This window comes from Pyrus communis, chromosome 12, assembly GCF_963583255.1.
Source record: "Pyrus communis chromosome 12, drPyrComm1.1, whole genome shotgun sequence".
In the NCBI taxonomy this organism is placed as follows: Eukaryota; Viridiplantae; Streptophyta; class Magnoliopsida; order Rosales; family Rosaceae; genus Pyrus; species Pyrus communis.
This window is the reverse complement of record NC_084814.1, coordinates 13,759,264-13,775,271: the sequence shown is the minus strand read 5'-3', so window position 1 is coordinate 13,775,271 and position 16,008 is coordinate 13,759,264. Positions and strand designations below refer to the sequence as shown.

The window sequence follows — 16,008 nt, the reverse complement described above, 5'->3', positions numbered from 1 at the left end:
CTTCTTGAAACTCTCATTGGATACGCACCACAACCACCACCGCAACCAGTCGCGGAACTAGGTTTTAACCACCACCACCAACATATCCAAAACAGGGTGGTTATCGAATGTCCGATACTGTTAATCGATGATCAGACTGTTTGGTTCTTCAGAGAACTGAGGAATGAAAAACAAACAAAAATTTTCAGGAATATGCTCTTCTTTGGTGTTTTCTTTGTCAAAATTAGGCGACGAACATGGTGATATAATTTTGGCACTCACTATACTGTATAGCGTTTGTAGTCCAACGGTTAGGATAATTGCCTTCCAAGCAATAGACCCGGGTTCGACTCCCGGCAAACGCATTTTTGTTTTGTCTGCTTTTTCATTTCTACTTTTATTTTTGTGCCTAATGTCTGCTTTTTCATTTCTGCTTTTATTTTTGTGCCTAATGTAAAATGTTGTTTTCTGCCATTTAGTATTATAGTCTAGTAGTATTATTCACTTTTAAGTGAGAGGTTTTAGGTTCGATTCTTACTAAAGGCGAATTTCAACCACATTATTGCTAACCCATTGTGAGACTAAGCCCCCTCATTCCTCTTAGCGTAGATAATGTGGTTTATTCAAATAAAAAGAAAAAAAAGGGTTGTTTTCCACAACTCGGACTTTGAATCTTGTTATTGTTATCTTTGGAGAGGAGTAAGTTAACTTAAGACGTATTTCAACCTTATAAAAGAAAAACCATTAGACAAATAGCTAGTTGCTAACTGGATATAATCGAGCAATAACTTTAAGAATTCAGACTGGTCACAACGAGATTAAGCTGATCAAGCTCGCCAAGTCCAATTGTGTTGTTCCGCTTGCTGTGAATTCCACACTTGAGTCTGCGTTTCCAGGGAGAAAGAACCCGGTTAAGGATTTTAAGCACAGATAGATAGCTTATTAGTCATTTAGCAACTATGTAACTAATTTGTGGTCAGCTTCGAATAAAAAAAGGAGCCAGGAAATAAGAAATGTATACACACCTCCATATGCTGTATCGAATGTCACCATGTTGGTTTTTAATCATAACGATATATTTCTTTGCTCTACTGAAGAACTTGAACTGAAGAGCATAAAGGTAGGCATCGATGGAACTGGTGAAGAAAACTCAGCTAGACTTGATTCATAGCAGCTGCTAAAAGAAAAACCTCCTGATGCAGGGCAAAAACTAACATTGTAAACTAGGAAACCTGAGAAAGATGATTTTCATGTGAATGCATGTGATTGCCACAGTTCCACTTCACCAGCTGTGGGTGAGCCATTATCTAAGCTAAGGTTATGTGATTCCTATCGAATAATGGCGTAGAGAAAGAACTATTGGAGCATAAGCATGGCAGCTGGATCAATTCATCTCTGATGCTGCTGGGTTGAAGAAGTTCGAATTAGCCTAAGAGCTTTGTTTATAGTTGCAGTTTATAGATTTATAATGAACGGTCAAGATTATAACATCTTAATGGTGTATAACTTGACACGTGTCGTATTTGTTAAGAATTTAATGAAAGCATGTGTAATGCACGTGATCATAGTCACGGTGCAATGGTGGGATTGCAATGGCTATAATGCTTAGTTTGTCGCCGAGTTTCGTGGATCGAATCCAATGAAGGTGCATGGAGCTATGAACTCCATTTTTTGTCTGAATCTCATCTTCATCATACTACGTACCTTCAAATTCAGTTCAATTACTAATTGATTTGATTACAAATACACAAAGAAATCTAGCTCAAAACTCTCCTAAACACTAACAAGAACCTCTACCCACTTCCATCTGTCTGCAAACTCGGTTGTCCAGCTTGTGCGTCTCTTGACTTGCACATGCACGATCTTTCATCCTAAACCCTAAAATTCATAGAAACTTCATTTTAGCTCCGAATGTGATTCCGTTTGTGCCCACACGTTCGTATCGACGAATGCTACGTGAATAAATTAAAAGAAAAATTCCTACATGTCAATGAGTGGAAGTCAACAGAAGTCAAAGCTTCTATCGTTAAGGGTATTTTCGTAAATTTAACTAATTAAAATGTAAATTTAAGACTCGACATCCATTAAGTACGTCTATCCTTGCATGCATATTTGCAGTTGGTGTATAATCTCGTCACTTTAGCTAGATCAGAGGAATGCGTTTGAAGCAACATTCTGAAAGCTAGAATACATCACACTTGTACGATACAAGGATCGAGATGAGACATAGTAGGCATTGCCTACGCAAATTTGAGTCGTTTTACATGAACGTTGACGTTCTTATCTTTCCCTAATAGCGGGAAGATTGTCTCATTGAAGTGACAATCCACAAATGAGTGGTAAAGAGATCGCTTGCAAGGGCTTTAAGAGAGCTAGTGTAAAGGAGAATGACAATCAACAAAGATTCACATCCTTTCTTTGAAGACCCATATTGGTACATTACGGCGGTGCAACTTGGCACATGGAATGTACACCTAAAAGCATAAGCATGAAATGTCAGGTTCATACCAGTAACCAACTATAATGTTGAATAGGTCGGGTGGTAATGGGCCTCAAGGCGTACTAACATAGTTGCATTCAAGATTGCATAGCCCTAGGTGGAAATCGAAAGCTTGGTGTGTTCACCAAGGTCCGAATGATCATTTAAATTGCGCTTTATGATCGCTCTACAAGGTTGTGTTGGGGTGAACATGGGAATTCAATGTCTAATTACAAAGCCATGCAATACTTTATCAAAAACCTTAGATATAAACTCTTTGGCATCATCCAATCTTCCAAACTTTATGGGATAATCAAGATGGTGAACCCTTAAAATCGACCAGGAGGTTTAGCAATAATGTGTGTGGACAAAACATGTGACCAGTTTGTTGATTCATCAATTTCCCCAATGAGCAAATTTGGCAAAGTGTGCCTGTAAGCACAAGATTCTTACTCGAATAAGAAGATGCGTCGTGGCATCATTGTTCGACCTAAGTGTCCCAAATAGTCGTGCCAAAACAAGTAAACTGCTTGAATCACCCGGCTCTAGGCCGGTCACATGTGGCTTGTCCTAGTTAGGAGGTATCCCATTGGCCTAAAATGAAGCTGTAAGCTCATTTTTTGAGGTGTGCAAATTGTATTAGTACCAAAAAAATCTAATTGTGCCCTTCAAACTTTCTATATTTAAAGAAAGCACAACAAATAAATAGTGCCAATAGTAGTTTCATATAATTATCGGTTGTATTTTGTAAATACATAAGTTAAGTCAATATTGATGCTCCCTTGCAGTTGTCAATCTTCATCCATATAGGCAAAGTATTGTCATGTAAAAAAAAGATTCTTCTAACGACCTTTACGAATTTAATTTTATAATTTGTAACTTAGTTAGTTAAAAGGATTTATCCTTTGCATCTAAAGTTCAATTCTTCTCTTTCAATCGCTTGTGTACGTAAAATCTAAAAAAAAAAGAAGAAAAAAAACTTTGTAATGCATTCTATGGTCCAAGAACAAAAGGCAAAAGGGTGATGAAATGAAAGTACCTTTGAAAGTATGCTAACTCATCTAAACAATATCTAAAGATTTGAAAGTGACGGTAATGCTAATGACATTATCTTTACATTAAAGGAAAACTAATGAAAATGGCTTGAAAACTTTGAGTTTTAACCATAATGACAAAATAAAGGGTAAAGTGAATAGTATCAGGATTGACTTTTTAGTGCAAAAATATGATTTTTTGTTAAAATGAACAGTACCGGGAGCTTTTCGTTAAAGTTCCCTTACATTAATCACTTGCCTCCTCTCTTTTCACCCTTGCTGATTGTTCCATTCTCCTCTCAGCCAATAGTTAGCCCCTAATTTGCTTTCATTTTTCTCTGAGTGGCCTAAATGGAAGGAATGCATGCGAGGAAATGAGTTATAATTAAAACTATACATTAAAGATGAGGAGATTCAAACTTGATCCCTCTTTCAAAAGGCAACAAAAATTCTCAATGAAATCTCTACATTCTAGACATACACATTTGTGGATTTAGGTAGAGAAATACTACTAAACCTCTAAAAAGCTAATTCATGGCAGTACTCATAAGGATTAATTAAATACCTAAAACCCAACCTTTTAATGTCATTCCAAATGGATCTCAATCTTTTAAATGTTTCAAATAAGTACTCAATCTATTGAATATGTAACATCCCACATCGCCCAAGGGAGTGAATCCTGTAAGGCTTATATGTATATTCCCATCTCTACCTAACATGAGGCCTTTTGGGTGCTCACTGGCTTCGGGTTCTGTAAGAACTCCGAAGTTAAGCGAGTTCGCGCAAGAGCAATCTTAGGATGGGTGACCCACTGGGAAGTTCTCGTGTGAGTTCCCAGAAACAAAACCGTGAGGGTGTGGTAGGGGCCCAAAGTGGACAATATCGTGTTACGATGGAGTCAAGCCTAGGATGTGGTGGGGGACCAGGCGGGGATGTGACAATTTGGTATCAGAGCCAATCCCTGGCCAGAAGTGTGCCGATGAGGACGTCGGGCCCCTAAGGAGGGTGGATTGTAACATCCCACATAGCCCAGAGGAGTGGATCCTATAAGCTTTATATGTATACTCCCATCTCTACCTAGCATGAGGCCCTTTGGGTGCTCACTGGTTTTGGGTTCCATAGGATCTCCGAAGTTAAGTGAGTTCACGCGAGAGCAATCCTAGTATGGGTGACCCATTGGGAAGTTCTCATGTGAGTTCCAAGAAACAAAACCGTGAGGGTGTGGTAGGGGCCGGAAGTGGACAATATCGTGTTAAGGTAGAGTCGAGCCCGGGATGTGGTGGGGGCCCGGGTCGGGATGTGACAATGTCACATCAGTTAAGCCCCAGTTAATTTTTCCGTTACATATACATGTGGCAGCAATCAATCCCAATCTTTAGCTTACTTGGACACTATAATAATTATAAAAATAACTTCACAAAAGACATGAAGATGAAAATGAATACACAATTCCCAAATAAAATGGAAAAAAAAAAAAGAAAAAAATGAAGATCGGGAAATATCAAGCCTACACCACTTCCAAACTCAACCTACACGGAATCCAATGATTAAACGGTATTGAATTGAATAGAATATGGACCCAAATTGAAATTACATGAAGAGTACAATCTCCTAGCAAAGAAAAGGGTTAAGGATTCAGATAGGTTTCAAGGAGCTTGTATCTGCTCATGTGATTTTTTCATTTGCCAATGTTCGGCTTGTAAATGTTTCAGTTCTTCTTTGTGGGTGGTAAAGATGATGCTAGCAATATCATAGCAGTCCATATCATTTCAGCAACCTCCATGACCTTCTTCTTGATGTTGGCATCTTAAGTTTTAGGGTGGAGTTAGTGTTGTGCATTTACTTTGGAGGCGATGGCCTGATGGAGGTAGTAGTGATCGATAGTTGTTGGAGGCCAAGCTTCCATGATATTCTATTGATTTTGGAAACAAAGTAAAGCCTAATTAATTTAACAGAAATTTAACTGGGGCTTAATGAATGTGACATTTTCAATATGTTGCTTACTTGTTTGAAATATTTAAAAATATTGAGACCAATTAGAAATGATACTAAAATATTGAGGAGTTTTAGATACTAAATCATATTTACAAATAACTTGAAACATATTGTAATTGTGGAATTTTAATACACTAATCCAAGAAATAATACGTAAATAGAAGTCAAACATTCTCATGCGGTGACCATGACAGTTCACAATATAGAAATAGAGCGATATTCCGTCGTCGTACGTCTTTTTTAATTTCCTTATTTTATTTGTCATTTATTTGGTAAGACATACTGTTTTTATGAGGTGTAGGAGTAGGCCACATTACGTCACTTTCTATTTCTTAATTTGTTATATGGATTTGGATCCTCTCTTGAGCCTAATAAGAGGATTCTCTTGACCAAGCAGTGTGGATTGTTGAATTTTTATTCAACGGTTACTAACAGAGAATCTCTTTAAAATTATATTAATTATAACCATTTGATGAAAATCTAATAATTCACACTGCTTGATCAGGACAATAGATTTAGCATTTCAGAGCAGATGAATAAGCAGGCCATTAGGGCGGCAAATGTTGTCGTTTTGCAACTTATGCACGTGATTCGCGTTGCTAAATGCTAATTCCAATTTGCAATTACACGGTCTTAAATCATGCACACGGATTTGCGTATTACAAGTTCACTGTTATTATAGCCTACCGTGTTATTTGTATTATGTTTTCTTAGATGTCTTTTCTGTTTGCATGACCTTCGGACCCCTTAAAGAAAATTAATAATTAGGGGTTTTTGTTGGGAGAAATTTTGTATTGTGACCGAAACACAAATGGGTACATCATGTGCTTTTTGATTAAAGTGAACAATATCATGAGTTTTTCGTTAAAACTCCGTAATTTAAAACTATAAAACAAATCCGAATGGTTCTCTCTCCAATAATTGGAATAAAATAGAAAAAAGTTACTAGCAAATGATTTGCCCATCTTCTAAATTCCTTCACCCCAAAAAGCTATACAAAAAGTAGAACCGGGATCCTTTTCGGATTCCCAAAAACTGAGTTTAAGGATCAAATAATTCGGACTGTTGAAATTTGATCAAACGATTATAAACAGTAGGTCTCTCTAAAAGTTATAATAATTGTATCCGTTTAATCAAATTTTAACGGTTCAGATCATTTAATCCTTAAACTTAGGTTTTAGGGATCCAAATTCCAAAAAGTACACCCATTCACTGTGCAGCCACTTAAATCACTTTCCTTCTTCCCCATTTGCCACTATACATTTCTCTTCTCTCAATTCCCATTCCGTCCCTGCAATTTAATGTTACAATTTGATAATATTTTTTTTTATTTGTAAATGAGAAATATTAAGTTTAAATTCGATACTTCGTTACTCAGTACTACACTTTAATAATATTTTTCTTCACTTAAAAATAAGAGATCTTAAATTTGAATCTCGATATTTTTCTCATTTTATAGTTTAGCCCAACCTCCTCTCCCTTTCTCTCTCTCAATAATGTAAAATATATCACCTCTCTCAATAATGTAAAATATATCGCTTACTCAATAAATTGCCATTCCGTTCCCCCAGTGTCATCAAAATCCGATCTTTCTGTGTACACCATACAAACGACTCTCTCTCTCTCTCTCTCTCTCTCCCCTCCCTGTCTCTGAGCTTCTTGTTCCGAGCTTTCACCATCTTCTTCGGCCTTCGTTATTCGCGCATATACGCTTCTGATTTGAAACGTTTTCCTCGATTTGAAAACTCGAAAAATTTCGATTTGTGCGTGAAGAAAGCATGCAGTGATAGAATTGCTGTGCTCGAGGGCGGTGTTCTTTGATGGCCATCTAATAAGTTTCTTCATCAAGCTCCAGCGTCCGAATTCGCCAAGGTAACTCAATTTTCTCGCCATTTGTTTTGCTTGAATGCGTGGATGCGTATATATGTTTATATGTATATGCAGCCGTGAATCTCTGTGGATTTTTTCACTGATCGATTTGTGTTGCCGAGAAAATGAGTTTCGAAATCATGTGTTGCACGTTGCTTGATGATGTAGATTCCCTCGAATTTTATTCGGAGCCTGAGATTGTTGGAGTTGAGCTTGAATTTTCTTTTCCGAGTTTCTTTTTTCTGATCAACCGAACAGAGGATTATTGGAAGCTTTTTGAACTTTTTATCTTTGGAGTTTAAAGAAAAATCCGCGATACTGTTCTTTTTAACGAAAAACCACATTTTTACACTAAAATGTCAATTCTGATACTATTTATTTTACCCTTTATTTTATCTTTATCTTTATCGTTAAATCTCAAAGTTTTCTTTTATCTTTTGCTTCGGTTGATTGGTGGAATACTTTTTCTTTGTGTTCTTCCTCATCAACTTATTTTTTCTTTTCTGTTAGGAGTATTGTTATAAATGATTACATATTAATCATAAATGTTTGTGAGAATTAATTATGTTTTAAATTTATTAATTAATTGTGATATGATGATTTTAGTATGTGATAGACGTATAAGCTTGTCTTTGTGTACTGCAAGTTGACAGCCTTTGTTTGTGTGGAGTGTGGACTCGGTCAAATTGGGCGGTTTATGATAATTCAGTGAGCATTAGGATGGCGAAACGTGGAATCAATGCAATTTTCTTAAAATCCTCTAACTACGTTGTTCAAAGGCGTACGCCGACTATTGGTTTCAGTGATTTGTGGTTGAAAGAGGTGAAATCATGTGGCAAATGTTGCACGTTTAGTTCCACGTAAAAATACCTTTTCTTGACGCATCTGTGTGTGTGCAAATGTTGATATGAACTGAAAATGTACAATAAAATAGTGGTGAATCTTGTTTTTAAATTATGTATAGAATCGATTGGCCTGAAAATGTGCAATCTCAATCAACATTACTCAGGCTCTGAAAGAATGCTGGCTGTATCAGCAGCTTCTCTGGCGGACAATAACAAGCGGTTTTGCATTTCTTGTTTCTTGCACAATGGAATCTACTTGGTGGTAGTTTTCACTTCATCTTCTTCTTTTGCTAATGCAGGTGTCTTTTATTTTGTAGTGAGAAATGGTTGCCTTTGGGAAAAAGCTGAAGGAAAGACAAGTTCAAGAATGGCAGGGGTATGTTTGATTGATCTCACTTTTTCAACTATGCATCATCAATAGTCGGTACATTGTGACTGAGATTTTGAACCCTTCTCTTGTAGAAGGGTAATAGAATAAAAGAACGGGTCTGAATCTTATTGGGAAATTATGTGGTGGTGTTAAATTATTGTTGATGCTTCATATGCCTGCAATCTATGCATATCAGTAAAGTATTAGAAGGGGAGTGATATTAAACATGCATCTGTGCGGTTGGTAACTATACATATCATGTCAATGTTGTTGATAAAATTTCCTTAGTTCTACTAATCTACTTCAATATTTTTATTGCGTTTGCATGCTCACACCTTGTTTTCATTCAGGTATTACATCAATTATAAACTTATGAAGAAAAAAGTAAAACACTATTCTCAACAAATTAAAGTTGGAGCAATAGACCGGAGGCATGTCCTAAAGGACTTTTCAAGGATGCTGGATAATCAGGTATGCAGGTCATCCATGCTCGTTCACGAATACCATAAGAGAATTTTTATGAGAAAGTTGTGAACCTTGGCATAGATGCATTTTCTAAGGTGTCAAGGAACTGTTAACTTTTGGGCAGTTTGTAGGAAAGTTTGATTAATTCATTTATTAAAGATAAATATGTTTAGTTCCTTTCACTTTTCCCTTTAGTATTCTTTTTGGGGAAGGTGTGGGAAAATCTATTTTTAGCCTCCTGGAGGCATATCATAAGTGAATTGAGATAAAGTTGCTGTGGCTTGTGCGTATATACCTTTCAACCTATATATTTATGCACTCAAGAACACAAATTCCCACTTATATTAAATGTCTGTGTCACTTTTCTTTTGTATAGTAATATTCGTGTGTATCGTCCACCTGCATATTCTATATGCTTTCACATATACCGATGCCCCTTCATTTGGTGTGTGTATACATATATATACCTACATAAGTGTATGTAGTATGTATCACCAGGAAGATCGTAGCATATAATGGTTCTTTTGAGTCTTTATTCTGGTTTATCTGACTTTTGCTGTTATTCATGACTCATGAGAGGTGGATAACGCATGTATTTCCCTTCTTCTTCTTTTTTTTTTTTTTTTCAATATCAGATTGAGACTATTGTCCTTTTCCTGTTGGAACAACAAGGACTACTTGCAAGCAGGATAGCCAAACTTGGAGAAAAACATGATGCTCTTCAGCAGCAACCTGATATATCCAAAATATCTGAACTACGAGAAGCTTATAGACAAGTGGGCCGTGATCTTCTGAAGCTTCTCTTTTTTGTTGAGGTGAATGCCATTGGTCTGCGTAAGATATTGAAGAAGTTCGATAAACGCTTTGGATATAGATTCACCGACTACTATGTCAAAACTCGTGCGAATCATCCTTACTCACAGCTCCAGCAAGTATTTAAGCATGTGGTAATATGTTTGATCAGAGGCCTTTCCACCCATTGTCCTTTCAAACATTTAGAACATTTCCATTGTTGTATATTATTAGGTGCTGTTCTAAAATATTGGGGCAAACATGACAGAAAACATAAAGTAGCCGTTATATAACTTGGCATATTATTAGAAACTGCAAACTCATAATTTCAATGTAAATGACCTATCTTGGACAAATAATCTTCCAGGGCATAGGGGCTGTTGTAGGAGCTGTATCTCGCAATCTTCATGAACTTCAGGACCGACAAGGAAGCTACTTATCAATATATGATCAGCCTGCTCTTCCCCTCCAGGTTTCTTTCGTAATTTGATGCCTTAATTTTCGTTGTTTCTGTATTTTCTTCCATAAACTGTGATGTTACTCTTCAAGCTGGAAGCATTCAAAAATGTTGGTTGTATATAATAATGCTTACTATGGTTCATGTGTAGGATCCTGTTATTGATTCAGTAAAAGCAGCTGTGGACAGGTTAACCAATTCAACAAACTTTCTGAACTTTTTGGGACAACATGCACTTATTCTGCAAGAAGATATGCTGCCTGCTCCCATGGAGGAACAAGTTGATGATCAGAGATACCACTTGATGTCACTTGTCTTGAACTTAGTGAACACATTCCTTTACATGGTCAATACATATATTATTGTTCCTACAGCAGATGACTACTCCATGAGCCTTGGTGCTGCAGCGACAGTTTGTGGTGTTGTGATTGGAGCAATGGCTGTTGCGCAGGTGTTTTCTTCAGTGTATTTTAGTGCATGGTCAAATCGTTCATACTTCAAGCCTCTTGTATTTAGCAGTATTGTTCTTTTTGTGGGAAACACCCTGTATGCTCTGGCTTATGATCTTAATTCGATATGGGTACTGTTGATTGGTCGTCTTTTCTGTGGGTAAATAATTCTTCTACTCGTTCCTCTGATTCTTCTTTTGGATATGGCAATAATATTTTGTTGAAAGTAGTGGTTTAGGGAGTTTTGGAATTTCTTGGCTTTGATTAAAACCTACAGAGCTATACTTGCAACTCTACTGGTTTCCAAATGTAGAAATGAACACTAGCTGCCTCAGTAACAAATGACAATTGTACTATACTGTGCTTTACAACATTTGAGTACTGTAGGTCTGCTCTTGACAATCAGGCTTTGGTTCTTTAACTTTTCTCCTCTGGCTTCTTGGAAACTTGGAGGAATATTGACATTTTCATCAAATCAATTGATAAATTTGTGCTATTTTGTTTCAGGCTGGGTTCTGCAAGAGCTGTTAACAGGCGTTATATTAGTGATTGTGTACCTCTGAAAATCCGCATGCAGGCGTCAGCGGCTTTTGTTAGTGCTAGTGCCCTTGGAATGGCATGTGGTCCTGCTCTTGCTGGCTTACTTCAAACTAATTTCAAGATTTACAAGCTTACATTCAATCAAGACACTTTGCCTGGTTGGGTTATGGCTATAGCCTGGCTTCTATACTTAATATGGCTGTGGATCTCATTTAGAGAACCTGCTCGTGAAGATGAAGTGAGTTCTGTACAAGAAGGATCCAATAGCGGTATGTTGACTCATATCAGTAGTTAGTTTATCTTTTAAACATATTCTGTTTTGTGTCCTTATAAATCTTAAGCTTCTAATGACGCAATATATTTGATCTAATTTGACCCCGTAATTCTCAATTTATTGCTGTGTAATTACATCCTTAAACCCATCATCAGTTGTCAGTCATGTGCTCAAATTAAAACCAAACTACCTCTTTGACATTCCTGATTTCAACAAGCTTGACATGTCGAGACCAAAGAAAAAAAATGAATGTGACAGGTTGGTTAAGCTTGGTATCAACGTGGTCTTTGGCATTGAAGCAGACATGCATAATGTCTGCCTATGAGCGGATCATGAACCATTAATGGGTATAGATCTCACTTGATAAGTGGGCATTGAACTCAAGTTTGTTTATTTCAGTATACAAATCAATGGTGGTTAATGAGACATTGATAATAATTCTACCGTAAATTAAGTGTGATTTAAATCGGTGCCTAGTCAACTTAGCCATGATTCTGATTGTGAGGGTTGAGCCGTTTTTTGCATATGTCCAATGCAAAGTATGTAGTTGCAGTTCTAGGAGCTAACAGTTACTTATCCTGCAATTGACAGGAACAGCAGTAAGCGATGCACTCGAGAAAGGTCTTAATCAACCTTTGCTCATTAGTGCTGAAGACAGGAGAGAAGATGAAGATGGTGACCAAGATATTGATGAAAGTGAAGAAGCTCCTGAGGAATCTCGTCGACCAGCCACTTCAATTCAATCTGCATATCGACTACTTACACCCTCTGTAAAGGTATTTCACTGATTTTGAATTACATATATGTTTTCACATCTCATTTATTCCATTCATTGTGCCTTTGATGTCCATGTTAACATTGTTTTTCCTTTTCTTTCGTGCTAAATCTTTTAAATGCTTTGTCTCCACTCCTGCATTGCATTAGTAAATTGACTGCCATTACTTTCCATTTGGACTTAATTGCATTAGTAAATTGACCGCCATTACTTTCCATTTGGATTTAAACCCGTTCAACTTCTTTATGGTTTCATCAGGTTCAATTGTTGATATATTTCATGCTCAAGTATGCTATGGAGATTTTACTTTCAGAATCTAGTGTTGTTACGACATACTACTTTAGCTGGAATACTAGCGAAGTCGCAATTTTTCTGGCGTGTCTTGGATTAACCGTTCTTCCAGTAAATGTTCTTGTTGGGAGCTACATTAGCAACATGTTTGAAGACAGGTAATTTTTAACAGCTCTCATTAGATAGAGTGCTTTGTATAGGGGCCGGTGAAATTTCAATATTTATATTTTCCTTGCTAACTGCTGGATTCGTTCTTGCTGTCGTAATTGCAGGCTAATTTTATTAGTATCTGAAATAGTGGTTTGCATAGGCATAGTTATGAGCTTCCATATGTTCAATCCGTACTCTGTGATACAATACGTCAGCTCAGGGCTCATCATGTTTGTTTCGGCCGAAGTACTTGAAGGTGAGATATTTTTATTCAATCCCTTACAGAAAACAGACATGTTACTCAGCGAGCTCTTAGGAATTGAAGTATATGTCAGTTTGTTATGTAGCGGGAGACGCACGGACAATTTCTGCCTCTCTCTCTCTCTCTCTCTCTCTCTCTCTCTCTCCCAAACATTATCTTCAACCGCCATTTATGCAGGTGTCAACTTGTCACTTCTCTCGAGGGTTATGTCATCGAGGCTTTCCCGTGGAACATACAATGGTGGATTACTTTCAACAGAAGCTGGGACGCTCGCTCGAGTAGTTGCAGATGCCACCATAACTCTGGCCGGATACTTGGGAGAAAGTAGGCTCTTGAACATCACCTTGCTTCCGTCCCTCCTGATTTGCGTTACTTCCATTATTGCCACCTGCTACACATACAACTCTCTCTATTGATTTATCTCTAAATCTATTGTATCAGAGGAACGCCCCTCACGTCCCAATTCAAGTCCTCCTCAATTCTTTTCCAATGAATCACTGCTATTTTGTGATAGAAATTCTAAATAAAATATGTCGTTGTAGATAATCTACCATCCTAATATAGTTAATCCTCCAGGGATGGGCAAATACTCGCGGTTATGGGTAACTACATTTACCCGTCTATTTAAATTCATGGTTACAATTATGGGTAATCGTTTAGATAAATAAACGGTTATGAATATAACTTTTATCCGTGAAATTTAAATGAGTTGTTATATATATTAATTGCAGTCATAATGGGTATACATTTATTTTCTTATATATATAAAATAAAATGAAATAAAAACAAAAATCCTAAGTTGGTGCATATTTCATTATTTGTTAAAAAATTGGCATAATCATTGTCCATGGATTGGTCAGTTCATTGGGATTGTATGTTTTTAACTTGTCAGGGTAAAACAGTACCTTTCCCTGTTTATGCCACCTGTGATGAGGAATTGGTATATTGTTAACTCTTCTGAACTTGATTGGCTTACTATAGTGAATATAATTTATCAAACACCAAAGCCATGACCTATCATGAATTGGGTATTTAAGTGCGATGTTGTACCTGTGTAGCTTAGCTATTTCAATGTTTATCGGACCTATTGATAGGATTAAAAGCACACCATAAAGTAGCACACAAATATCTTATTAATTTTCCTTATTAACAATAAGAATTATCAATTGTAGCATATGAAAATAAAGGTCATTCTCAATCTCTTAAGCTTGCCCTTCAAAAGCTTGCTTGTCTTATCCTTATGATTAGTTCCCTGCATGCCCCAGGGGCCGCAGAAGATTGTTTTATCTAATTACTTAGAATGTCACAAAAACTGGGCTGTTGTCCCTACTGACTTACACTTATCTAAAGTCTACGAAATTTTATATGCATATACTAGACACACAGAGCTATACTCACACAAATTTTTAGGATTCTTGGAGTTGATTTGCTATTTAAATTAAATCGAAAAAAAAAAGGACAAAAACAGATTTTTAAGTAGTTCACAAATTAAGAAAAATGAGTTAGGGGAATTGTTATCCACCACCAAATAATCATACAAACATGTTATGTTTAATTCAAATTCCTTTTATTTCCGGATGAAGATGCTCAAGTTGGCTCAATGTTGGAACTCAACCTATCACTCTTTCTTATGTAGTATGTTAAGAGAATGGCATTTTCAACTTAACTTAGTCCCAGCATGCAATCTAGAATGGCGTGTTCATAGATTTAACAAGTAGAAATCATTAAGAACGAAAAGAGTTTAAGTCATCACAAGGCATCGTAAGTACTAGCGTTGTCTTACTTATCCTAGAAATTGGTTCACATGTTAATCGCAATTAACAAGTACTACTCTAGAACATATGTAGGTCCTCATTCAACAAGGGTAGGCGCACACATATTCATAGCATTAGAATCCTAGATATGCTTACTAAGTATGCATCCATAGAAAACACATAAAGAATTCATCAAAGAGACAAGTAGTGAACCAATTTTCATCCATTATAAAAGTAATTCAAACGAAATATCATAACAAACTTGCAATCATATTTGGGGCTTCAAACAGCCCCTAACTACTAAAAATTTAGTTACACAATCCTTAAGTTAAAACAAAAAATAGACATGAGTTTAAGAAAATAGAACCGAAAGAAATAGACTAAGGCTCCCCCCCTTCCTTCCTTCCCCAACGCTACTTTTAAATCAATTCTTGCTGCATCATTTTCTTCTCCTTAACTCACCCACTAATAGCCATTTAGTGATGACAATAAGTGAGAGGAAATGGTAAAACAATTGTAACTCCTTGGGTAGCCTTTATGCCAATAACTCCCTCTTAATCCTCATCTTTAATTCCATTTCCTCTGATATTTGAATAGGTGTCAGCTGACTTATTCTTGGTTGCATCAGTTTTGTTGGATTTATTGCTTTCAATGCTTTCTTGTCAGTTACAAACTGCTCAGCCTCTTGGAAACATTTCAGTGTTAAAACGGCCATAACTTCTTGTAAAAAAATGATATTAACAATCCGTGAAATGCTCCAGAAAATAGACATCTGTAGCTTTCCAACCATATAAGGCTCATTCTCTAATTCATTCTGAGCTGTCTGCAACTTGCTTCCAAAGTCAGCTGATGTGCATAGGCAGTTTTGACGAATTTGTTACTTAAAATTTCACTTGTGTTATTTTTCTTTTCTTTACTTGACAAATCCTACAAAACACAAAAACAAAGTAAATAGCTCAAAAATATAAGGAACTAACTAAGAAAAGAAAAGTGAATTTGATGTAAAATTTATATAAATATGAGCTTATCACCTATAATGGTGTTTAATTATCAATAAAAAAATTATAAGAATTTTTCTTTTTTAATTTTTAAGTTGTTAAAAAACATGAAGGCAGGTGAAAACAGGGATAAATGGTAAAAGAAAAAAAAAAGAAAAAGGGTAACGGGTAAATGGGTAAACGGGTAAACAGTTATGGTTAAATAGGTATGCGATTATGGATATGGTTAA

General features: G+C 36.4%; 1 protein-coding gene and 1 non-coding gene across 5 annotated transcripts; both read left to right on the top strand.

Moving 5' to 3' along the window:
- Positions 1–272: 272 nt before the first annotated feature.
- Positions 273–344, top strand: TRNAG-UCC (transfer RNA glycine (anticodon UCC)). The gene has a single exon. It is a non-coding gene; the product is annotated as a tRNA-Gly (tRNA).
- Positions 345–7,057: 6,713 nt separating this feature from the next.
- On the top strand, positions 7,058–13,671 carry LOC137711104 (SPX domain-containing membrane protein At4g22990-like). Of its 4 annotated transcripts, none has more exons than XM_068450309.1 (12): positions 7,059–7,359; positions 8,010–8,178; positions 8,519–8,577; positions 8,922–9,042; positions 9,672–9,983; positions 10,196–10,300; positions 10,437–10,894; positions 11,242–11,543; positions 12,140–12,324; positions 12,582–12,772; positions 12,887–13,020; positions 13,204–13,671. In XM_068450309.1, exons 3-12 carry the CDS (start codon positions 8,525–8,527, stop codon positions 13,440–13,442), a joined length of 2,100 nt encoding a protein of 699 aa, XP_068306410.1. In that variant the 5' UTR covers positions 7,059–7,359; positions 8,010–8,178; positions 8,519–8,524; the 3' UTR covers positions 13,443–13,671. The 4 variants fall into 4 exon arrangements, with proteins under 4 accessions (XP_068306411.1, XP_068306410.1, XP_068306409.1 ...); XM_068450308.1 differs by having other exon boundaries at positions 8,003–8,178; XM_068450310.1 differs by lacking the exon at positions 8,010–8,178 and having other exon boundaries at positions 7,058–7,359; positions 12,146–12,324.
- Positions 13,672–16,008: the final 2,337 nt, after the last annotated feature.

Coding starts and splice junctions, on each gene's coding strand:
- LOC137711104 (XM_068450307.1), top strand. CDS start 8,525: ATGGTTGCCTTTGGGAAAAAGCTGAAGGAAAGACAAGTTCAAGAATGG. Junction 8,578..8,921: donor CAAGTTCAAGAATGGCAGGG/GTATGTTTGATT, acceptor GTTTTCATTCAG/GTATTACATCAATTATAAAC. Junction 12,325..12,581: donor TACTTACACCCTCTGTAAAG/GTATTTCACTGA, acceptor TGGTTTCATCAG/GTTCAATTGTTGATATATTT.